Here is a 24,143-nt window from a genome sequence, read left to right on the forward strand (position 1 = left end):
GGACAGGTCTCTCTTACATAATGAAAGACCCAGAAGAAACTGAAACGCTAACACTAGCTTAAAATAGGTTTTTCTGAACCTCCAGCAAGCAAGCAGCAGTATTGCTGTTTTGGACAGCTGAGCATATTGGGGTTTGTTCGCCTGCGGTGGCGTCCGTCACTTGGTCACCATCACATGTAGCTCCCTCCACGCAGGGCTGGTGGGCTCAGTTGGCTACCGCCTTGCCTGGCCTGGCTTGTGGACTGGGACGAACTTCCAGCACTGCACAGGGTTACTGCTGGTTTTTATGGTTTGGGCTCTCAGTGTAGCTACAGCAGTTTGTTGAAGAGTACCTGTGAGGGGTTGACTGGAAATGGGCGGGTGAGTGCGCTCTTCAGTCTGCGAGTCCTGAGGGTCTGGACCGGCTTTAGAAAACTGGGCTGCTGGCCCCCCGTTCCTGCTGTGACTTACCGAGTTCAGCTCACGGGTGCCTCTTTCCAGAGGCCCTCCCGAGCAGGCCTGGGCCTGGAGCTCCATGGGCCCTGCCATCTGACCCGTCGTCAGGACTCTTGCAGCTTCCCAGTAAAATGACCTTGTCTGTGTGTGTGTTTCTCAACCCCTCCCCCTTTCCTTTTTTAATTAGTAGTAGTCCTGCTCTGGAATCTGTGATAAATTTCTATTTCCATAGAGGAATTTGGCTAATTTTTTTTTCTTCCTGATTTCCTTAGAAATCCTAAGTAATGCCCTGAAGAGAGGAGAGATCATTGCAAAGCAGGGAGGAGGTAGGAAACGCTTAGTTTTGATGTTTTGATGTTTAGAATAGGCTTGTGTTACTGGGGGTAGTAGAGTGTAGTGCTGAAAGCATGGGCTCAAAAATAGACTGCCTGGGGTGGGGAACCAGCTCTGCCTTCTCTTAGCTGTGTGACACTTGGCAAGTTACTGAACTTCTCTGTTTTTCATGCTGTAAAATGGGGCTATCATGGTACCTACCTCATAGGGTTGGTCTGTAAAGGAAATGAGTTAATGTGTACACTTTTGCCATTGTCAGAATGTCCATGTGATTTGGGGACTTACTTGTTTCTAGTGTAAAATTGCAAATTGCTAAAAGTAAATATCTTAACCTGATTATAAAAGTGTACACCACCTAATCATAACAAATGGACTGTATACATGTACTCAAATTCAGAAAATTATGAAGAACGTAAATACCTGAAATCTCACTGCCCAGTGATGAATGCTATAAATATTTTGAAATACATTCTTGCATTAGTACACCTTTTTTGACGGGTACCTAAAACTAAATGTAGTTATTTCAGAAAAGGGGGGGGGGGGGAGTTTTTGTTTTTTTTTTTCTTATGGCTCTTAGCATCTTGGCATGTCCTTGCTAACTCCACTTGCTGGAGTTACTCTGTGGTGGGCCGATTCTAGAATTCCATGTGGGTACTGTTTCTTCCTAGTTCTCTGCTGCTCTTGGCATCTAAAGTGTCACACTCATTTTTGATAATCATTTGGGTATGCTGTCCAACCTCTCTAGACTTGTTAACATTTTTATAGTTTCTGAGATATTTTGGCTCTGGAAGTTTAATATACTTAAAATTATGTTTATATTTTGCCACTTGGTATGTTGTTACCCAGAGAAGAAAAGAGTCACCAAGAAGTGGCATGACTTGTGCAAGGTCATGGGCTTGGTCAGTTAGAGGATCAAAGAATCTCCTCTTCTTGATGTGCATCCTGGCCTTGGCTACTTGATTCAGTAGTGGCAGGCTGGGTGCTCAGCTGCTCATTTTTCAGAGGCCGGTGGTGGTGGTGGTGGTGGTGGTGGTGGTGGTGGTGGTGAAACTTGAATGAGAGGAACCCTTGGGCTTTGCATGTGGAAAAACTTGGTGGGCGGTGCCTTGGTGATGGAGCAGACCCTCCTCTCTAAAACTGCAGGTATCTCAGGGTCCCTGTGCCCTGCTGACCTGCTGTAGTTCAGTGTCCAGCTGAACCAGGAACCATGGCAGTGAGGGACTGATCCCAGGCCACTTCCAGAATCTTCTCTGCAGTGCCATCGGCTTTTTCTTTCAAAGCTGGCAGAGTTACACATGGCACAGTCAGGTGACGGTTTCCCTGACAGACAGAGTGAGGTTCATTGGAAGTGGCTGGCTGTGTTCATTCATAGATAAGGGTCTGTATTAGTGTTGATTTTGGTTTTATTTGTCTCTTCCTGATCACATGGCTGTGTAATAACTTCTGTATGCTGTGGAGGTGCTAAGGACATGCAGCCAAACTGGTTACCAGCAGGGGATTGTAGAGGACAAGTTGGGGGGTGATAGAGCTTGTGAGCAATCCTAATTGTCACTATTTATATTCCATGTAAGCTGGTTGGGTGACCAGCTGAGTGTGGGGCTTCTGTCCCCCACCCCTATAAATGTCTTTTTGGGGGGGCACTGCAGAGTTCTCAGGAATTGATGTCTGTTGCTCACAAAGCTTGTCCCAAGTATCAGCACCCTCAAAGTGATGTGAAGGACATTGTTGATAAAAGTCCTCGGGTGGGTTTTCCCCCCTTTTAAATTTTTCTGTGGAAATTAACTGTGGCACCGAAGTAGGAAGAATGATGTACTCACTACCCAGCTTTTGAGGGTTATCTATGATAAATTATTGCTGAACCATGGTTGAGCTTGTAAACTGCCCAGGCCTCTGCACCCAGGGAGCCCTCCAGGCACAATGTGCACACAGGTCCTCAAGCCCCTGATATACACCTGTTCTGTGTCTCCATTTTAGGTGGAGGCGGAGGCAGTGTCCCTGGAATTGAGAGGATGGGCCCTGGCATTGACCGCATCGGGGGGGCCGGCATGGAACGCATGGGCGCAGGCCTGGGCCACGGCATGGATCGTGTGGGCTCCGAGATTGAGCGCATGGGCCTGGTCATGGACCGCATGGGCTCCGTCGAGCGCATGGGCTCTGGCATCGAGCGCATGGGCCCCCTGGGCCTCGACCACATGGCCTCCAGCATCGAGCGCATGGGCCAGACCATGGAGCGCATCGGCTCTGGCGTAGAGCGCATGGGTGCCGGCATGGGCTTTGGCCTCGAGCGAATGGCCGCACCCATTGACCGTGTGGGCCAGACCATCGAGCGCATGGGCTCTGGTGTGGAGCGCATGGGCCCTGCCATCGAGCGCATGGGCCTGGGCATGGAGCGCATGGTGCCCGCAGGCATGGGGGCAGGCCTGGAGCGCATGGGCCCCGTGATGGATCGCATGGCCACCGGCCTGGAGCGCATGGGCGCCAACAACCTGGAGCGCATGGGCCTGGAGCGTATGGGCGCCAACAGTCTCGAGCGTATGGGCCTGGAGCGCATGGGCGCCAACAGCCTAGAGCGTATGGGTCCTGCCATGGGCCCGGCCCTGGGCGCTGGCATTGAGCGCATGGGCCTGGCCATGGGTGGCGGTGGCGGTGCCAGCTTTGACCGTGCCATCGAGATGGAGCGTGGCAACTTTGGAGGAAGTTTCGCGGGTTCCTTTGGTGGAGCTGGAGGCCATGCCCCTGGGGTGGCCAGGAAGGCCTGCCAGATATTTGTGAGAAATGTAAGTGGCTCTTCAGGAACATCTCGGCCCCTGTGCACATGGGGAAGAGGGAGGCAGAGGTCAGCAGGACCAAGGGTGGCAGGTTGCAGTGAGAGGGGATGGCCTCAGAAGGAGAGCTTAGCATGCAAGGCCACCTTGCCTTTGTCCCCAAGGTTTGGTGTCGGTAGAATGAGGTGGGAACATGAGAGCTTACGACACTTGTGCAGCAGAAATAGTGGGTTTTGTGAAATCCTGGGCTTCTCTGACTACTAGGTAGAGAAGACTGTGATCTGGAGAACTTGAGGGTTTTTGTTTTTTTTTTAACTCTCAGCTTGATGAGCTGCTAAATACCTGGCATGACAATTCAGAGTGGGGAGAAGGCTATATCTGAATTACCTTTACCAGATGGACCACTTTTAGCCACTGTGCTGTGGTTCTGTGGGCTGTTGACTACGGGCAGCTGTGCGTCCTGTTCCCTGTGTGAAGTTGCCTCAGATAACAGGGACTGAACTTGCTGTGCTAGTTTAGGACCTCACCCAGACAGACTTGTTTTCTGCTGATCACCGCAGTGTGAAGGTCAGCCAGTATCTGTGTGTAATGAGAGGTTTTAAAGGCATCCTGAGACATTTTAGGTTTCTGCATTAGGATTTGGTTGCATCACTCACCAGTTCCCCCTTTCTCCACTCTCAGCTCCCGTTTGATTTTACATGGAAGATGCTAAAAGACAAGTTCAACGAATGCGGTAAGTGTTTGAGAGCAGCTTCCTAAATGCTTCCTTGTGTTGTGGCTTGTGTCAAGGCTCCCATCCTTGTCTTGTAGACACCTTCCATGACTCTATAGAGGACGGATGGGACTTGCCATTTTTCTGCCTGTGCAAATGCTCAAGCCGATTGTTGAGTTTCCTGTTATGTGTCAGACACTTCTTCACCCCTGTTTTCATTTCATCTTTGCAGTGTGCCTTTTCCGGTTTTTGAAAAGAGGTGGGCATTGTCCTCATTGTACAGAGTCAGGCAAAGTCACTTTGCCAAGATCACATGGCTTCTAAGTGACAAAGCTCAGTAAAATAAGTACATCTGAGACAAGGGTGCCTTCCACAACCGCACCATGGGTTTGTGTCTCAAAGAGCACTCACCCAGCAGGCACGGATGAGGATTCCCGGGCTCAGGGCAGGTGTTAGTTTGTGTGCAGTGTGGTTTCCTGGCAAACCGGGCAGCCACTCTGGATGGCTTGCTTTGTGGCCAAAAGGAAGTTCTGTTGTCTCTGGGTGAGGCACTGCCCCTCACCCCCACCACTTTTGTTCTTTGAACCATGGCAAGTTGGGAGCCCCAGCCTTAAGCCAGAGGCCTGGCTGACTCTGGATCAAGGCTTCCTCAGTGTTTTCGCATTTCCTTTTGCCGCAGTAACTCAGATTTCACCAGTGTTGCAGCCTCTCCTGGTTCTTCTCTTGGGTCAGTTATTGAGCCATAGCCTGCCTTCTTGCCCTTTTGCCCTCTCTCCCTACTCCTTAGTTCACAGATTGTAGTAGAAAAGTCAAGTGGATCATGCCACTTCCCCTCCCAGGCCTGGAGGTGTCTGTCCCTCTCTTGGCAAGAGAAATCTAAAACTATAAGCCCTGTACCACTTAGTGTCTGCCCAAGCTGTTTTAGAACTTGCCTGTGAGAAGCCCTCCAGGGCTTGACCTTCTCTTAAGCAGAGTTCATGGCCCTAGTGCTGTGCAGGCCAGCCCTGCTACACTTGTGTTCTTGGCCCTGCGTTTCTGTAGCTCTTCCCTTGTATTGTTTTCCACAGTGCTTGACACATAACCAGGATGCTTAACCAGAGCTTGAAGGAATAACCTGCTTGTTAATGATTACAAAGCTTGTATTTGGACAGTACAGAAGTGTCCATGGTATTGGCGATGGCCTTGTAAACACAGAGGAGCAGTGTATTAAAAGTGAAGCCTCTGTAAAATTTGCCTATAAAGTTGGCTTCACACAGCGTATTTTTTTTAATAACTCTTGAGCATGAAGGTGTACTTTCAGGACTGCTTATCATGAGTCAGATTGTTGTCCCGTGGGCAGAAGAATGGCAGTGTGGTGGAGGGCCATGGTAGCCGGGTTCCAGTCGCTGTGTTCTGAGCATTCTTGCGTCAGGCGCAAGGGCCGCTCTCCCTTTTGACTCTGTCAACCGAAATCCAACAGGTGATCTGGACTGAGTGGAGCCCAGACTGAGCTCTGGGTTTGCCTGATGAGTTGTGGTCTCTTCTTCCCTCCCTGTGCCCAGGCCACGTGCTGTATGCTGACATCAAGATGGAGAATGGGAAGTCCAAGGGGTGCGGTGTGGTTAAGTTTGAGTCGCCAGAGGTGGCTGAGAGAGCCTGCCGGATGATGAATGGGATGAAGCTGAGTGGCCGAGAGATTGATGTTCGAATCGATAGAAATGCTTAAGCAGTTGCCTTTTTTAAACATCGATACCAGACCTCTGAATTTGTATTTTTTCTTGTTAACCATTTTAATTTGTTGGCTGGATGTATAAAGATGTTTAAAAAATTCAGTTGCTTTTTGGGGTAATTTGAATTACTTTTTTAATGACTGGGGTTCCATTTGACTGTTTGCATTGAGATTGCAATGTGCGCAATTTTTTTTGTAGTTGTGGCATCTTGTTGACATCGAATATGACTTTGATAATAAATACCAGTTCCTGAAAGCTGCTTGCTTCTGTGTGTGTGTTGTGGGGTAACCACCTGAGGTTGAGGAACCAAAGCCACTCAGTCTCCTTTCTGCCCTTGGAGCTGTGTGGACCCTTGAGGTGAGAGGCCACTGCCCTCAGCCTCTTGAGAAAAATCTCTTTATGGAAACCGAGTCCTGAGTGGGCCTGAGTCTCCAGTGCCAGTGGTGGTGTACTTGGCTGTCACAACCAGCCTGTCTCCCCAGTGCAGTGATTCTATGGGACACAGATACTGCAAGGGGCCCACTTCCAGACTTTGTCCCAGTCTGCCCCAGCTGCTGAAAGGAGCATTTGTTTCTGTCAGTCCTGGAGGGTGGGTGGTCCTGTCAAGGTGCTGGCAGATCCAGGGCCTGGTGAGGGCCTTGTCCTAGTGCATGGATGACACTTTCTAGCTGTAACCTCACGTGGCAGGAGTCGTTGAGGGAACTTTCTCAGATATTTAAAACAATATTTTATTTGGCTGTGCCATGTGGCTTGTGGGTCTTCAGTTCTCCAAACAGGATGGGGACTGAACCCAGGCCCTTGGCCATGGAAGTGCATTGTCCTAACCACTGGACAACCAGGGAAGTCCCCAGACCTCTTTCATAGGGCACAGATCCCATCCACGAGGACTCTGCCTCTGGACCTCATGCTTTCTTGTGCCGTCACCTAGAGGGGTAGGTTTTCAATTTAGGAATTTGTTTTTGACAGCCAGAACACAAACTTCAGTCCATAGCAGCTTTTCTTTGCTAAAACAGACCAAGAAGAGTGTAGGTTTCTGAGCATGTTCTGCCCTGTCAGAGGTTTCGGCTGAACTTGATACTGTACTTGGTCAGAACTGGGTCACATTCTCTCCACAATGTGACTGACTTGGGCTATTGCCCGTGAGGAGCTGCAGCAGCTGCTTGTCGTGCTGGACGTGGAGGGCCCCCAAGTATCTCCCTCTGCTCGCTGACCGCAGCTGACCTGGTGCCATCAGAGGGTCCCTCAGCTCAGCTTCCAAGAGTGGCCCCCTCCCTTGCCACCTTCCCCTGCCACCTTCCCCTGCCCTCCTTTTTCCCTTCTGGCCTTTATCCTTGAGGGGTGAGGAGACCTGGACCTCACAGATTTCCCCCCAGTATTTGATCATGGCTCCACTGTGTGTGGTCATTAGCAGGGAAAGAAAAGACAAGACACAGGAGTCACTTTAAAAGAGGGACTTTATGTGGTCTGTGGACGTGGCCAGACAGGAGCCCAGGCAACCGCTGGGGTCCAGAGCTCCTGATTAGCAGGTGACTGGACTGGTGGGCTGTCCATTCATCCCCACACCTGCAGCCTTACTGTCCCTAGGGCAATGGTTGGCTGTCCAAAGGATCTGCCAAGAAAGGTGACTTTCAGTGACCCTTTCCCTGTGAGCAGGTAGCCAGCAGCCCCTGGAGGAGTAGCAGAGGACCTCGCCCCACCCGTCCCATCCACCCAGAGCATCTACATACCCCAGGCAGCGACGTCATCGTACACCTCCGTTTCCCTGGTGGAGAGCACAGTTGGGTCGGTCAGGGTCACCCTGCCCTATTGTCACACCCCTACCCCCACCCCCTGTCCCCAGTCAGCGCTGGCACTCACAAGGGCAGTAGAGCTGTTCTAGGCACATAGCCATCTGTGAAGAGAGCAGGGTGGGTGGGTGAGGTCTCCTCCCTCCTTGGGCGGCCTGCCTTCCCAGGCTGCCCTCCACTGGTGACTCACTCACACTTGCCCTTGGTGTCCCGGCACAGCATCTCCTCCTTGCTGGTGAACTCAATCACCTCCAGGATCTCCCCACGCCGGATCCCTAGGTGCTTGCCACCCCCACGGCGAGTCTTGGCATTGGGGTCGATCATCATCCTCGTCTGAACCACAATCTCTCCCTCAAACTGGGGAGGGGGACACAAGAGCTGCCGCTTGCCCTGCTGCCCTCAGAACCCCGTGTGGGGCGGTGGCCACCTGGGGCCGAGCCCAGCCCTCCCAGGACTCTTCATTCACACCTTGAACTTCTTCCGAAACTCCCGCTCAGCTTTCTCTGCCTTCCGGAGCTGCTTCAGGGACTTCAGGTCCGTGGGCGGCACCTGCGGTGGCTGGAGAGGCACCTTCTCCTTCCTGAGCACCCGCCCCCCCAAGGAATTAGGTGCTCATGCTTCTCAGGGACCCCCTTTTACTGTTCTCCCCAGCTCAGCCCAGCCCTGCCCACCTCCCTCTGGTACCTGAGCTCTGGGTTTTGAGGTGGCCTCCACGGGTACTGCTGAGCCGACAACGCTTCATCTGGGACAGTCAGAGTGCTGAGTTAGGGCAGGGCCATTGAGTGTGGGCCTCTGGCTCTGGTGGCCTGATGTTCCCTGGTCAGTTTTCAGGACTTGGGTCTCCTCCTCACCCTCAGCTGCCCAGGCCTCTCATAGTAGATTCCCTTCCATTTTCCTAACTCCTGCCACAGGCCAGGCACGGCAGAAACCGTTAACCATTTCTTTCAACTTTCTTTTCTTTAAAAAATGTATTTGGCTGCTCTCGGTCTTAGTTGCAGTATGTGGGATCTAATTGCCTGTCCAGGGACCGAACCCATGCCCCCTGCATTGGGAATGTGAAGTCTTAGCCGCTGAACCAACAGGGAAGTCCCTTCTTTCAACTTTTTGATGGCTGTCATCCCAAGTTGCCTGCTGAGGAGGTAGCAAGGGCTGGAGAGGTAAGGCAGCCTGCCCAAGGCCACCAAGCCATTAAATGGTAGAGGCAGGGCTCCTCTGTCAGCTTTTGAGGCAGTTTCACCCTTCCCTCCTACAGCACGTAGGTTTTGGGAATTCTAATGAGGCATGGGTCAAAAAAGAAGGCCAAGAAAAGTGTTTCCTCAAAGCAAACAAAGCCTGCCTCTGAGAAGGGGCTGTGTCTGGCTGGGGTTCTTGCTTGGTCTGGCTGATGAGGAGACTGGACTGGAAGGAGTCACCCAGGTGGCAGCCCACTCACTACCTGGCAGATGACCAGCTTTTTAGGTGAGGGCACTGCAGGCCAAGGGTCTGCTTACAGTGAGAGCCTCATGAACACTGGGTGAGTGAAGGATCTAGAACCTGTAGCCCCCAGCTCTTTTTGCAGTCCTCTCTGAACGATTTGAAGTGCCGCCCTGGGCATACCAGACCACGCTGGGGTGGGGAGGGGGCTGCATATCTGCATGGTGCACTCTTCCCTCCCCAGACACTTTTTGCCTCCAGCCTCAGCCTGGTACTGAAGTGACAGTCACACCCAGAGGCCACCCGGGCTGGAGATTGTCACCCAGCTGGAAGCAGTACTGACTTCATCCCAGGGCTCCTATACACCTCCCGCAACCTAAGCGCACACAGCCCTGGGTGCAGCCGAGCAGGGCAGACCCTGGCGCCCTATAGCCCCGGCACCCGGGGCAGTGAGATCCTGAGCAGGCTGCCCTCAGCTCCTGACCCTTGAGGAGCTCCCTGTCTGTGCAGCGAGCTGCCACCGCTCCGAGTGAGGCAGAGAGTGTGAGGGAGGCACCCAGAGTCCCTCAGGTCAGGGATAAATGAAAGGGGCAGAGCAGCCTTTGGGACAGTCTGCACTGCTGTGAGCACCCACCCCCACCCCTCGAGAGGGAGAGATCTGGGCAAGCGTGTGGTACTGGGTCAGAGTCTTGGAGAATGACCGGCACAGGATGGGGGACAGTGAGCTAAGCTAAGGATGTGTCTGGTCTACTTGGGGTTGGGGAAACAGAAAAGGGTGGGCTCATGCCTGCAGAGTTGCTGGAGGTGGTGCATTCAGAGGTCCACATCCCCCGGAGTGGCAGCCCCCTCCAGACCCGAGCCACAGAGCCTCACTAGAGCGGAAGCAAGAGGGGCCCTGTCAGGAAGCTCTGTGCTCACAGAGGTGTTGCAAGCAGCCCCTGGGGAAAGCAAGCCCAGGAGAAGTAGCAGGGCCCAGGAAGGAGTCAAGCCATAGAGGCAGCAGGCTTTGGGGGCTGGGCTGGTGAGGAGGGGCAGCAGCTGGGGACCCCTCGGGTACCTCTGACAAGAGGTTGCCTGGCAGGAGACCCTCCAGAGATAAGGGCAGGAAGCAGCCTGGGGGCAGAGGCTCCCATGTGCTGGCTGTGAGCTGGGGCAAGTCATGTCTCAAGCTTCCACTTGTGTAAAATGGGGGTGGGGGGGCACAGTGCACATCCATTAAGTGCTGGTGGGGAGATGGGGTGCATTTCTCATGTGAGGTCGGTGAATGCCTCTTCCCTGAGCTGGACCTGCCTGGCCTTCCTCATGCTCTCCAGGAGCGGAGGCATGGAAAACGAGACAAAAGGGGCCTTGGACACCCAGAGCACATGGATCTGGAGGGTCGGCCATATCCTGGCTCCAGCCCTCTCCTTCTTGAGTTCAGGCCCAAGCCCTTCCCCTCAGGCACCTCCAGTGCTGTGGATCTCCTGACACCTCTTCCTTACTCAGGGTCACCTCCACTTGACACCCAGGTGCAGGCTCAACATTTAAGCCTCATCCCTATCCTGAGTTTGCTTGCTATCATCCCTGGTGATACACCATTACATCCTTGCCGGTTTTGGGTTTTGTTTTTTTTTGGCCACGCTGCTTGCAGGATCTTATTCCTGGAACAGGGATGAAACCTGTGCCCCCTGTGTTGGGAGTTCAGGGTCTTAACCACTAGACCAGGGAAATGCCCCTCTATGGGATTCTTCCCCTGTTCTACATGTCTACGGCCACCACCCTGGGACACAACCCTTGGCTTGGCCGCACCGTGGTCAGGCTGCTGGCCTCTGGCTGTCCTTCCTGTTCCTCCACCAGGAGCTGCCATGACCTCTCTGACCCCTTTCTCTCTTTTTTTCTCCCCTAGCTATACTCCAGTGTTCTTGCCTGGAGAATCCCACGGATGGGGGAGCCTGGTGGGCTGCCGTCTATGGGGTCGCATAGAGTCGGACACGACTGAAGTGACTTAGCAGCAGCAGCAGCAGCAGCTCTGCTTTCAATCCCTCAGGCATATGGGTTGTCATGGGGCCTGGTACTAGCAACATGGACAGAATAGGCCCCTGTGATGACTGTTCCCCCTCCTCGGATGCTTCAGCAGACTGGTCTGGCTGAGTGTCCCGCTCTGTCACCTCTGCTCCTGGGGCCGGGTCCAGAGTGGTCTGTGGGCTCGACATCATCGTACACCTCGTCTGGGTCCCTGCAGGGATACCTGACGTGAGTGAGGGCCTGTTTCAGCCCCGTGACCCATGCCTGTGCTCCCTGACTCCCCATGCTCACTGTGGGATTAAGTAGAGGCCAGCAGAAGAGGAGGTCCTGGGCAGAGCTGTGGAGAGATGAGATGGGAGGTGGGGACGTGGGTAGGCCAGGGAGCATCGACCTGCCTGCCCCTGCTTTCTACCTGGGCCATCCACACCCACCTGTGTCTGCTGCTGCAGCTCTCCGGAAGCTCTGGATGTCCCTGGGGCCTGGGGGCAGTGGGGGCTTGGCTGGGGGAGGGCCCAGGCTGCTGGCCGGGGGTAGAGGCCTCCGCCGGGGCAGGTGACCAGGTCTGAGACCCAGCCTGGAGCCAGCACTCCGAGCGAGGGCTCCTGATCTCTGCTGCCGTGCCCCAAACCCTGGGCTGAGCGGGACCCGGGGGTTGGAGCCCGCTACGGCAGAGGGCAGCGAGCTCTCTGAAAAGGAGCCAGGGAGCAGGGGCTTTCTTGGGAGGTTCCTGGGAAGAGAACCGGGCTCCGGCTGGGAGAGCTTGCGGGGGGGCCCCCGACACTCGGGCTGCAGAAACTTTGAGGGGAACACGCTGAACTCGGGCTCCGAGGATGTCCTCGAGAGGCTGGTGGGCTCGGGCTGCGGGGGCTTCTTGGAGAGCACCTTGAACTCACACTGGCGTGGCTTCTTGGGAACCACACTGACCTCCGGCTCCGAGGATGTCCTGGTGAGGTCACCAAACTCAGGTGGCAGGGGCTTCTTGGGGAGGTCATTCAGCTGAGGCCGGGCGATCTTTCTGGGAAATGTACTGAAGTCGGGCTGTGAGGAGTGGGGGTGGGGCTCACCAGATTCGGGCTTTGAAAGGGGCACTGGAGGGACCTCACTGGACTCGGGCTGCAGCAGGGGCTTCTTAGGGAGGCCACTGACCTGAGGCTGCAGGGGCTTTCTGGGGAGCTCACAGAACTCAGGCTGCGGGGCCTTCTTGGGAAGAGTACTGAAGTTAGGCTCTGAGGAGTGGGGGTGGGGCTCACCGAATTCAGGCTTTAAGAGGGGCACTGGAGGGACCTCACTGGACTCGGGCTGCAGCAGGGGCTTCTTAGGGAGGCCACCAACCTGAGGCTGCAGGGGCTTTCTGGGGAGCTCACAGAACTCAGGCTGTGGGAGCTTCTTGGGAAGAGTACTGAAGTTAGGCTCTGAGGAGTGGGGATGGGGCTCACTGAATTCGGGCTTTAAGAGGGGCACTGGAGGGATCTCACTGGACTCGGGCTGCGGCAGGGGCTTCTTAGGGAGGCCACTGACTTGAGGCTGTGGGGGCTTTCTGGGGAGCCCACAGAACTCAGGCTGCGGGGGCTTCTTATGAGGAGTACTGAACTTGGGCTCCATGGGGGGCCTGGGGGTGTTGCTGAGCTCAGGCTGCTGCGGGGGCTTCTGAGAGGGGGCCTCAGGGACCTCGGGCTTTCTGGGGAGCGGCGTGGCCTCGGGCTGCAGGAACTTCTTGGAGAGTTCACTGAACTCAAGTTTGGGAGGCTTTTTGGGCAGGTCAGTGAACTCAGGCTGTGGGGGCTTCTTGGGGTGCTCGCCTAGCTCTGGCTGTGGGAACTTTTTGAGGAGTTTCTGGAACTCAGGCTTCGGGGGCTTTTTGGGGAGGTCACCAGTCTCCGGCTGAGAGGCCTGGAACTTTGCTTGAAGGCTCCGGAAGTCCTGATGACTCCCCTAGGGGACACAGGCAGGCAAGGGACTCATACACATGGGGGCCATGGAGAGACGGACGTGGGGACAAGCAGACCGACCACAGACACACACCCTTGTCGTCCTCCTCCCGGCCTTCTGCCGTTGACTCTCTTCTCTTGACCAGACTCCCATGTTTTTGTCTCCAGCCTCCCCGTGAGAGTGCCAGGCTCTCTTCCTGAACTACCACACACCCTCTGACCTCATCACTTAAGCCCGGAATGTGCACCCACCCTCACCCCACTCTGGACCCACGCTCCTGGGGTCCCCTGTGGCCTTCTGCTCCCATACCTGCCCCCACCCGAACTCTGTAGAGCATCCTCAAGCTCCTCCTCCCCTCCTGCATGTCCCTAGGCCTTTCTTTTCTTATTTCAAAATGTATCTGGAGGGACTTCCCTGGCAGTCAGGTGGCTAAGTCTCCTAGCTCCTGTTTGGGGAAGTAGATCCCACATGCCACAATGAAGAGTTTATGTGCCTCAACTGAAGATTCCGCGTGCCACCACTAAGAGCCGGTGCAGCCAAAAGCAAGAAATGTATATTAGTATATCTGGAACTGAACAACTTCGGACCACCTGCACCCCTGTCCTGGAATCCACCCAGGGGAGGCGGCCTCCCCCGCAACAGCATTACTGTAAGAGGCTCCTCCTTGTTTCTCCTGCCCCCGACGCCCCACACCCCCATTCCGGGTCAGTGCACCCTCAGCAGCCAGAGGAGGCCTGAGTCTGTCTGCACTGAATCTGGGTGTGCTCTGTCACTTCCCCACAGTAAAAGCTCCAGAGCTCACAAACCCCCTGAACGGCACGCCTGACCTCCCCCTGCTGCCGCCTCCCTGGCCTCCCTCTCCTGCTTGGCTCCTGCCGCCTGGCCTGCCTGGGCCACACTTCCCACTGCACGTTCTCTCCTCTTCCGGGTTTCTACTCCTTTATTCCATGTGGTAGAGGCCTTTTTTCCCAGAACACCCTGATTTAAAAAAAAAAAAAGGATCCCCCTAGGACTCTGATCCCCCCAACCTGCCTGATTTTTCTCTTAGTGCCTACCACTCTATATCATCCTATTTATTTTTACTTATTTTTTTTTTTTTTACTACTTATTGGCATGCCACGTAGCATGTGCTACTATATATTCCTAGTTCCCCAAATAGGCATTGAACCAGTGCCCCTTGCATTGGAAGCAAGGAGTCGTAACTGCTACACTGCCACCCAGTACTGTTTTTTAAATGTCTTGACTATTTAGGGTTTGTGTGTGTGTGTGTGTCAACTCCCTCCCCCGCTGCCCCTGAACGTGACACGAGGGCAGCAGCGCCGCTGTCTTCCCAGTGCCTCGCACTCAGTAAGATGCTCAGTAACTATTTGTTGAAATAAAGAATCTACTAGGGACTTCCCTTGTGGCTCGGTGGTTGAGACTTTATGCTTCCAATGCAGGAGGTGCGTTGATCCCTGGTTGGGGAACTAAGATCCTACATGATGCCGTGTGGCACGGCAAAAAAAAAAAAAATATCTATCTATCTATCTATATATATATACTGGACACTGAGACAAACAGCATATACTCTGCCACATCCAGTCTGATGTGGTGCACCAGTCCTGGCACATGAAGTCCATCCTGGATCCCGTCTCGACAGGACCTACACCCTCGGTCACAGACACAGGAGACACACAAGTAGGCCAGGGCTGCTCTGACTGACAAATGACCCCAGAAGTGGCCCTGCCACAGGCCCCTGGGCCTGGCTTCACCTGGGGTCTAGGAGATTGGGGAGGGGAAGGGTAGGACCTCACTCATCTGCCCTGTCTGAGCTTCACTCTCCCCTGACCCAGAGAACAAGGAAGGGTGGCAGTTCCTGCCTAGGGCCTGAGATACCTCTGAAAGCACCCCCCCACCAGCTGGGCTGGGATAGGCTCCCAGGTGACCCAGGGGGCCGGAGAAGTCAGGTCAGCAGGTCAGGGCCTGGAGGACTGCTGGGGTGGGCGGGGTGGGAAGCAGGTATATGACCTACTTTGTCACCCACAGGAAGTCCCTGCCACTCACCCTGGCTGCCTGTTACCCGGTGGCTGTTCATGCTGACCTTGGGGGAGGGGAGTCACCCCAGCAGGCCCACCTGTTCCCCTTCTGGTCACAGCCTCAGCCCATCGCCGCCCCTCGGAGCCTGAGCTGTCCCAGAAGTGGATTCCGGCTGCTTCTTACCTCTGGGCATTTGTGGCGGTCTTTCTCATGTCCCCAACAGCTTTCCTGCCCTTCTGCCGCCCCACTTTTGGAATATGCCCCTCTGGTTTCCACCCATGGCATCCCTCACCTCCAGCCAGTGTGGGGCTCTCCCAGGCCCTGGAGACTCACTCACCATGGCTGCAGGAGGGCGATGGACCACAAGGCGAGTGGGACCCAGGCCAGGACCGCTGCCTTCAGGAAGTGACTGTGGCTTCTGCTCCACGGGGTGGGGTCTGCTGGCCAGGCGGGGAGGGGAGGGGAGGAAGGGGCAGAGGCGGGGACAGCCCCAGCCTGGTCTCAGATCCTGTCAGTGCTTCTTGAATTCCTGTCCTGCCCTGCAAGCTTTGGGCATCCTGTTAGCAGAATCCCTCCCAACAGTCACTCATTTCTAGATTCCGCTGCCCTCTCATTGCCACCCCAGTCCTGCCGTGTGCTGGCCTCCGAACTCCAGGGAGGACTTGTGCCAGTCCAGGAGGGCCTCCTGCCAACAGAGGCAGGCCAAGGCCACCTCCAGCCAGGGCCTCCGTGCGAGGGGAGGGGTAGTTCTCAGTAGGGAAGGGACATGGTAAGCTTCATGCTTACTCGGGAGTCGGAGTGAGCCGGGTGGGTGAGGCCCTCCTGCTGGCCCTTGTTGCCTCAAGATGCCTTCCTCATTTCAACACTTCCCTGCAGTCCCGATTTCCAGCTCTGAGCAGGACTCAGGACTTCCTGTTGCAGGGACAGCTGCTACACAGGCCGACAGCCCAGGTGGGGTGGCAGATTTGGTGATGGGCGGATGGGTGGGCAGTGTCCAGGTTCCCAGAGGACTAGGGAAGGAGGAAAATGGGGGTGGCTGGGAGACCAGCAAAGGAGGGGTAAAGGTGGGGCACAAGACCAGCACTGTCTGGAGGGAAACCCTGATGGCTTGGCTTGGTTCCCAAGAGGTCAGTGACCTTGGGGCTCATAGGAAAGGAGAAAACACCCAGTGGGGGAGAGCAGAGCCCTGATTCTCAGCTTGGCCACACCGTCGGGGTCCCTTGAAGAGTTCACAGAGGTGAACAGAAACTCCTGGAGATCCTTTTTTTTTTTTTTTTAATTTAAAACTTTTTGGCTACACTGGGTCTTTGCAGGCTTTCTCAAGTTGCAAAGAGCAGAGATACTCTAGTTGCAGCGTGCAGGCTTCTCTCATTGTGGTGACTTCGCTTGTTGTAGAGCACAGGATCTAGGGAGCTGGGGCGGGGCTTGAGTAGTTGCAGGGCCCAGGCTCTAGAGCACAGGTGCAGGGGCTTAGCTGCCCCTCAACATGAGGGATCCTCCTGGACCAGGGGTCAAACCCATGTCCCCTGCACTGGCAGGTAGATTCTTTACCACTGAGCCATCAGGTAAGTCTGTTCCTGGGGATTCTGACTTAATTGGTCTGGGTTGTGGCCTGAGCCTGGGGATTTCTTACATACCCTCAGGGTGATTCTAATGTGAAGCTGGGAAAGAACTTGGTCCACTAGTCACCCTGGCATCCCGATAAAGTGTGAGCTGTGCCTCAGGTCTGTCAGAGTCTGAAGCATCCCAGATGATGCCCATACTGTGATCCAAGGATCACACCTAGACTAGCAGGGATGTTTGAAGTTTCCAGAAGGCTACAGACAGCAGTTGGCAGTGACTCCGCCTGTGTGTCTGCTCTAAGAGCAGAGCTCGGGGATTCTGGGGCCCCTAGGGCCCTGCACAGACCAACATGCACTCTGGGTCACATTCCTGGTGTGGGTTCCCCTCCGAGTAGGAGGCTGAGGCTGAGGATGAAGAGGTCTGTGTCCCAGAGCTGCTGAGCCTGGGAACCTGCAGTCTCTGGCCAACCTGCGCCCTCGGGTAGCTGCACAAGGTGGGTGCCTGCCTGGACACGTGGGCCCCTCATTCATCCTCCCTTCAGATGGACACTCCTGAGCGCCCTCTGCTGGGCGGAGCTAGGGCCCTCAGAGGGACTGCTTTCAGGCATCTTGGAGTTGAGGTGGTGGGGCTGTGGAGGAACCTGTGGAGGCTTTGAGGTCACAGCTTGGTTGGCCAGAGAGAGGCCAGGGGCTGCAGAGGCCCATAAGGCACATTGGGGACATTGGGAGCAGTAAGACTTCCCAAGCGAGCAGACAAAGATTGGACATGAGTTGGGAGGGGATGAGGGTAGGAGGTGGCGCAGTAGTAAAGAATCTGCCTGCCAATGTGGGAGACACAAGAGACGTGGGTTCGACCCCTAGGTTGGGATGATCCCCTGGAGGAGGAAATGGTAACCCATGCCAGTATTCTTGCCTGGAGAATTCCATGGACAGAGGAATCTGGCAGGCTACTGGTTACAGAGTCGGACACCATTGAGTGACTGAACACACATGCACGAGGGTAGGAGGCAGTTTCCAGTGACCCAACTCGCCAGGCCTCAGAGCACTTTCAGCTTGCTCCAGAGGCCAGCGAGGGGCCCGGGGAGCATGGGGACCGTGGACCCACTGTACCCATGGGAGGGGCTGTTGCATCTACGTGGATGATGGAGTTGGGAGGCAGGTACCTGGGCCAACATTTGGCTCTGAGTCTCTCTGGAAAGGTCCTGACACACTAGGAAGTGACACACGGCACGGCCTGGATTCGGGGGTGGCTGAACGAGGGCCTTAGGGTGAAGACTTCTAGGCGCTGGGGGACCCTGGTCCCCTGGAGATGCAGGAAAGGGTGAGCCTCGGGCCATATTCCCAAAGGTGTCTAGGGCCTTGGAGGTGCAGGAAAAGGTGAGAGTGCCTGGGTTTTCTCATCAGTGGTAACTGTGTCCCACTTTTGGGGTCGTGTAGAAATCAGTGTGACTTTGGAACCGAGCCTGGCTAGAGTTGGGCTCAGTCAGCTTACCAACCTAGCCTCGCCTTCTCTATCTGTACAGTGGGCCCTTGACCCACCTCCTCCCCAGGTTCTTGAGAGGGCCCCAGGCAGCCAGCCACAGGCTTGGTGGCTGGAGGGATGTCAACTGCTGGCCAACGTTTCTCAAGCCCCCTCCCTCTCTCCCCATCCCTCTGTGAATTCTCACAAGAACTCCAAAGGCAGACTGTCATGACACCCACTTTAAGGACTAGAAAAGTGAGATACTTAGAGGGTCGGTCTTGGAGCTTCCTCAGCAGTCCTGTGGTTAGGACTGTGCTCAGTGCAGGGGGCATGGATTTGATCCCTGGTGAGGGAACTAAAGTCCCACATGTTGCATGTCATACCCAAAAGGCTCCCCCAAAAGGCTGAATCTTCCCCAGGGTCACCCAGCTGTGGATCCAAGGCTTCTGGCTGAGAAGTGTGTGTCGGGGGAGCTTATGGGGGTCTGGAGCCCCCAGGGTTCCCTAATGGTCCCACAGCTCGTGTTCAGTGTCAGCTGCCTCAGTAGGGGCCTGGGGGCCTGGAGATGGTGGCAGCGTGGTCACCTGGCCGGAGTTACCTGGGCCTCAGCTGCAACCCCATCAAGAACACTGGAGCCCTGAAGCCCCTTGAGAGCCCGAGGATGGAGGGCAGGCAGTCCGGCTCCTGGATGTCCAGGTGGGATAGGTCCTAAGGGCACTAGATCTCCCTACTGCCCTTCCCAGGAGAAGCAGAAGGGCCTTCGGAACCTGGAAGTGTTCAACTTCGAGGAGACACAGCGGCCACACTAACGGGAGCAGGTGTTTGAGCCGATACCCCAGCTAGGCTTTACCTGGATGGCTTCCATGTTGAGGACCTTGCTTGGCTCTGAGACTGAGAGATGAAGATTCTGAGGAGGACTCGGGGAGGACAGGAAAGGAGAAAAGAGGAAGACAGGAGGCTGCTGCTGGGTGAGGGGTGGGGCCCGGGGACTTCCCCCCAGGGGGTGACCAGTGTCTTGTTGGTGGCAGACAGAGGACAACCCTGATAACGTGGAAGATGGAGGAGGTAAGGGATGAAACGGGGTGGGGTGGGGCTAGGAGTCGCTGGGTTCTTGCTCACAGGATGTCTAGGTTCCCCAGGAGGAAGAGGAGAGGAATGGTGAGTGTGGCCCTGATAGGAAGAGTGGAAGATGTGCAAGATGGGGCCCTGTGGGCTACTAGGAGGACAGGATCTTCATCCAGAGAGCTGAGAGGAGCGATAGGGGTACTAGGCATGGGAAGGGGCACGATTGGAAGAGACTTGTTTCCAGGGGTCTTCAGACTGGATGGAAGTGGGGGCGGGGGGTGGAGGACTGCTTCTGGTGCCCAGGACCAAGCAAGATGAGGTCTGGGCTAGGGGGCCACAGGGCTGGAAGGGAGAAAGATGTAGCAGGTAAAGCCAGGCCCAGAGGGATGGGGCTTCCATACCCTGGAGGTTCGACCCTCAGGGTTCTGGTGACAGCAGCTGTGGGACCAGATTTTGAACCCTGGCCCCCACCTGACTCCCAGGAAGAAAAGGAAGGAGAGAACCTATATGGGGGAGAGGAGGAGGGAGGGAGCCAGGCTCTGGAGGACTGGCCAACACCCAGCCTCATCCTCAGGGCTGGAGATAAAAGGGGAGATGGGCAGCCCACAGTGACAGTCCAGAGGACAGGGAGGGAGAGTGGCTATGAGGCCTAAGCCCCAGCCTGCCACACAGCGTCCAGCCCGGGTGACCTGGCACCACTTTTGCCAGGACTGCTCTGTCACCTCCCTGAGGGTTGGCACACGCCTCAGGATCTGGAGGGTTCTGGCTGGGTGCTCCTGGGACTTTTCAAATAAAACTGGCAAGTGCCATCTCATCTGGTTTCTGGAAGTGGTAGGACAGAAGGGAAGGTCACCAACAGCTGTCCCAGGGTTGAGGTGACAGGGGAGGCGGGACACAGGTGGGCAGTGAGGGGGGACCTGCCTCCTCCCAAGGTGGCGGTGCCCCAGGACTGCAGTGGAGGAGCAAGGGACCCAGACACACGGCACATCTACAGCTGGCTCATCTGCCTCTTTTATTGCCCCCCACCCCTGCCATCTCAGGCTTTCCCTAAAACGACACCATTACCCACAGCCCGCTCCCTACGCGGCGGCGTTCAGAGCGGCGAGAAAACAGGACACTCCCCCTCAGACAGCAGCGGCGATGCCTTGGGTGCCAGCGGGGCCGGGTCTGGGTGGCAGAGGAGAGAGCGCCTGAGCCTCAGCCCCGGTCCTCGCCTCAGGACCCCCCACCCTTCCCACCCGCGCGCTCCCCCTGGCCTTACCCGCCGGCGCGTCGGGGCGCGGCTGCCCGGGCGCCGGGGCCGCGGGGCCGCCGGGGCGGTGGTCCTCCAAGTGTAGGGTCATGGCGGGCCGCGAGGCCGTGGAGAAGGCGCACTGCATGCATGAGTAGCGGCCGCGCGTGTGCTCCCACACGATGCGGCTGGGAGCCGCGTGCCCTGCGGGCAGGCAGGACCCGGTCAGCCCCGGCCCTGGGCGAGGGCGGGTCGGACCTTTCCCAGCCTCCCCATCAGCTCCCGGGAGTTGGGGCGTGGGGCGGGGGGCGCTGGCCTGGCCGATCCGTTTCTCCCGATTGTTTCCCCAAGTGTCTGGGGGCACTAAACTTGACTTATCCGCGTCCCCTCCTCCCATCCTCTGAACCCATGTGGGAGGGAAGGGCTCCGGATCCGGGCGCGAGTTTTACACGGAAACGCCGGCGCAGATGAAGGAGCAGGGGCCGCAATTTTAAAGGCAAAATCCTGTATTTCGGGGGAGACATTTCTGGGCACCTGGAAAGGGGGTGGGTATCCCCCAGGTCCCGCCGGGCGCAGGAAAGAAATCCCCTCCACCCTCCCTGGTGGTCACCTGCACGCACCTGAGGGCGCGTCGGAGCCGCCCTGGGGTCTTCGCGGGCTGCCGCCTGCACCTGCGGTCAACGGGCGGGTCAAGGTCAGAAGCCAGAGTGAGCCCAGCCCACCCTGAAGGCGGCCCCGATAGCCCACACTCACCTTGGCTCTTTTTCCAGACGGCGGCGCTGGAGGCAGGAGGCCCCGGAGCGGCGGCCAGAAAGGGGCGCAGGCGTGGGGGACTTAGGCCAAAAGGCGCGGGGTTCAGGTAGGGCAGAAAGGGCCCGGTGGGGGCAGGGGCAGGGGTCGTGAACGGCTCGAGCAGCGGGTACGGCAGGCCAGGCGCCGGCGCAGGGTCGGACTCCGGGGGGCGCTCGGACGCGGGCGACTCCCTGTCCAGGGCCGGGGGTGGCGGCGGCGGGGCTGGGCTCTGCGCATGCTCGGCGCAAACATGCAGATGCTTGAAGAGCGAGCGGTGAGTGCGGAAGCGCAGCAGGCAGTTCTCACACCTGGGGGGCAGCACAGGGCTGGGCTGGGTCTCCCAGGAGACCCAGGGAGGGGCCTATCCGCGGTAACCTGGAGAGCCGCCGCTCCAGGGTGGTCAAGGACCCTGGGCCCAAATAACCTGACTCCCCCACCTGCGGGGGAGGAGTTTGCCCTAAGCGGCCGCCCACAGTGGTCGCGACCCTTCCGGACTTCTCCAGGTCGGAACCCTGGGAAGAGGAAGGAAGTCTCAATTTTGACTTAGGTTATCAGTTTTCCTCTTGGGAAGTAGAGGACTGGGCGGAGTCGTGCCATGTATGTCCCCCTCTACACACATACTCCCTCCCAAGCCCCGCCCTCGGGGTCCCTGGAATTGGCTCTAGGGACCAGTCTCTTCTGGGCAGGTAAGGGCAAGGCTGGCCCTAGATCACGTCCTCTTCCTGATTCAACCCCCTCGGAAAAGGAAGGGAGAAAAGCCAGGACCCCAGGTAGTAGCTGTCAAAATCGGTGGTCAGGGGGAGCTGCCTGGTCCCCCACACCAGCAGAGGTCACGGTGGACCAGGTCTCACTTGAAGTAGCGGTTGGGTTTGTAGTGCAGCTTGCCGTGGGCCACCAGTTCCTGCATGTTGGGGAAGGTCTCGGTGCAGCTCAGGGCGGAACAGCGGAAGAGCTTGCCTGGCGGCACAGGGATGAATGACAGAGGAGTGGAGTTGGGTGGCCAGGATTGGCCGGGAGGGTCGGCCCGCCTCCCACCCTAACCTGCCTCCCCACCATCTACCCTGGCCCTACCTTCCAGGGACTGTGTGGGTGGGCAGTGGGTACGCAGATGCTGTGCCAGGTCTCGAACGCTGGGGAAACTGAGGCAGCAGCCTGGGCTGGAGCACGGTATCTGCTTCCCTGAAGGATGCACAGAAGCAGGGGGAGGGTCACCATCCCTTCGTCATCCACGTTGTCCAGGGCTCTGCCCCAGAGAGGCATTTATGGGGCTGCAACTACCCTGCAACTACTAACTATGGTTTCTTACTGAGGCCTTTACCTTCTGCCTCCCCCACCAGAAAATAGCGGCTGAGTTTCCCTGGCTCTTCGTTGGAACCACAGCCTGGCACACAATGGGGCTCAGCAAGTGGTGATTCCCTCTAGGTGGGCCCCCAGTCTGGAGATACTCAGTAGTCTGCATTTCTATTGTTCCAGGCCTGTGATCCCCCAGAAGGTCCCATCACGTGTCACCTGGTGGTGGGCGTCGTCTGGGAGGCCGCAGGTCCTCACTGGTCCCGGAGACAGTGCTGGTTGGGCCAAGGGTGTGTCCAGGTCCGGAATGGCCACTGTCTGGGGCTGGGGAGGCACCCTGCTGGGTCCCTCCGGTGGGCCCTCCACGTTCCCACACTGGGGGTGTGGTTGCCCGGTCAGGGCCCGGCTCCTCCTCCATAGAAGAGGATTTGTCTATAGCAGCCAGAACTGGGGACACCCCCTTGTCGGTCTCACTGGAGCTGGGCTCTGCAGTAGCCGGCATGTCCAGGCTGGGCCCCGAGGGTTCCTCATCCTGGTGGAAGGAAGAGGTGGGGAGAACCCCCTGGGCCCAGGTCTGCCTGTGCCAGCTAGAGGAATCCCTTCACCCCTCCATAACCATTGGGTGTTTCTGAAACAGCGAATGCCCCGGAGACATCACCCAGTCGGCCCCCATCATAAGGAGAGGCAGTGGGTGAGGGGGTTGAACGTCTGCCTCCAGTGTCCCCGTCCTTTGGAAGAGAGTTGGGAGGTGTGCCAAATGTAGAAGGGGGTACCTTTCCAGGAAGCCCCTATATGAAATAAGCATGCTCTGATCCTAACTTGGAAAGCTGAGGGGCCCCTCCACTACAAGGCTGGGGCGTGGCCCAGAGGGAGTGGGCGGTGCAAAGGCGGGGCTCTGAACAGGGCGCGGCTAGGAAGATTCTGGAGGGCCAGAAGTGGCCAAGTGGGTGTTTGAGAACGGAGATATAGCTACCAGAGGGGTTCGAGCTGTGCAGGCGAACTGGAGGTGTTGGGACCCCAAACATATAAAGACCAGGGGGCGGTGCCTGAGCCCTGTAGGCGTGGCCCAGTCGAAGCCAGGACCGGAAGTAGGGGGTAGGGTGCTCCCTGAGTGACAGCGGCGGGCGACTGCCCGGATGTGGAGGCGGGGTCGGCAGGAGGCTTAGAAGGCCGCTCCCCGCCAGTCCCTGCTTGTTCGCCGCGTCCGCATCCCCGGTGTCGCGCTCACCATCCTCAGCTTGGTTCAGCCTCTTGTTCCCGCGGCTTCAGCGGCTCCAACTAAGGCTGCGGCGACTCCTTCGGTGGCCGCGGGCTCGCGCTCACGTCGGCGCCATTTTTTCGGCTCCTAGGTCTCGCGAGAACGGGGGCGGGGTACGCGCACTGTGCTCAGCCAGGAGGCGGGGCCTGAGATCCAGGATTCTCCCGAACCGCTATGCCCAGAGGGAGAAGGCAATGGCACCCCACTCCAGTACTCTTGCCTGGAAAATCCCATGGATGGAGGAACCTGGTAGGCTGCAGTCCATGGGGTCGTGAAGAGTCGGACACGACTGAGCGACTTCACTTTCACTTTTCACTTTCATGCATAGGAGAAGGAAATGGCAACCCACTCCAGTGTTCTTGCCTGGAGAATCCCAGGGA

The 24,143-nt window shown here is 56.8% G+C and overlaps 3 protein-coding genes across 17 annotated transcripts in view; 1 reads left to right on the top strand and 2 right to left on the bottom strand.

Annotated features, from left to right (window-relative positions):
• Window positions 1-6,211, top strand: part of HNRNPM (heterogeneous nuclear ribonucleoprotein M) — a 40,158-nt gene extending 33,947 nt beyond the window's left edge. For 7 of the 12 annotated variants that reach the window (XM_059888139.1, XM_059888140.1, XM_059888142.1 and 4 more), the window contains 4 exons: window positions 708-761; window positions 2,743-3,545; window positions 4,215-4,266; window positions 5,787-6,209. In XM_059888139.1, the coding sequence (XP_059744122.1) occupies window positions 708-761; window positions 2,743-3,545; window positions 4,215-4,266; window positions 5,787-5,950 (1,073 nt within the window). In that variant the 3' untranslated portion in view covers window positions 5,951-6,209. Of the gene's footprint in view, window positions 1-707; window positions 762-2,742; window positions 3,546-4,214; window positions 4,267-5,704 lie in introns of all 12 variants that reach the window. The other 5 variants (XM_059888144.1, XM_059888146.1, XM_059888148.1 and 2 more) reach the window with 3 other exon arrangements.
• Window positions 6,212-7,390: 1,179 nt separating this feature from the next.
• On the bottom strand, window positions 7,391-20,095 carry PRAM1 (PML-RARA regulated adaptor molecule 1). Of its 4 annotated transcripts, none has more exons than XR_807673.4 (10): window positions 15,441-20,095; window positions 11,590-13,090; window positions 11,450-11,495; window positions 11,302-11,369; window positions 8,426-8,483; window positions 8,210-8,321; window positions 7,932-8,098; window positions 7,812-7,845; window positions 7,682-7,716; window positions 7,391-7,563 (listed from the first exon to the last, which is right to left on the bottom strand). XR_807673.4 is itself a non-coding variant. In XM_002688891.6 (10 exons), the coding sequence occupies exons 1-10, from the start codon at window positions 15,441-15,443 to the stop codon at window positions 7,535-7,537; spliced, it is 2,049 nt and encodes a 682-aa protein (XP_002688937.1). In that variant the 5' UTR covers window positions 15,444-20,095; the 3' UTR covers window positions 7,391-7,534. The 4 variants fall into 4 exon arrangements, 2 of the variants coding, with proteins under 2 accessions (XP_002688937.1, XP_024850691.1); XM_002688891.6 differs by having other exon boundaries at window positions 7,936-8,098; XR_009495182.1 differs by lacking the exons at window positions 7,391-7,563; window positions 7,682-7,716; window positions 7,812-7,845; window positions 7,932-8,098 and having other exon boundaries at window positions 8,281-8,321; window positions 8,426-10,026.
• Window positions 20,096-20,185: 90 nt separating this feature from the next.
• On the bottom strand, window positions 20,186-23,852 carry ZNF414 (zinc finger protein 414). Its single transcript, NM_001038175.2, is given in 8 exon segments — window positions 20,186-20,359; window positions 20,454-20,627; window positions 21,044-21,094; window positions 21,177-21,523; window positions 22,067-22,172; window positions 22,287-22,394; window positions 22,725-23,037; window positions 23,734-23,852. Coding segments are annotated over 8 exon segments (1,176 nt in total). The 5' UTR covers window positions 23,737-23,852; the 3' UTR covers window positions 20,186-20,285.
• Between the last annotated feature and the right edge of the window lie 291 nt (window positions 23,853-24,143).

This window comes from Bos taurus, chromosome 7 (assembly GCF_002263795.3).
Source record: "Bos taurus isolate L1 Dominette 01449 registration number 42190680 breed Hereford chromosome 7, ARS-UCD2.0, whole genome shotgun sequence".
Lineage (NCBI taxonomy): Eukaryota > Metazoa > Chordata > Mammalia > Artiodactyla > Bovidae > Bos > Bos taurus.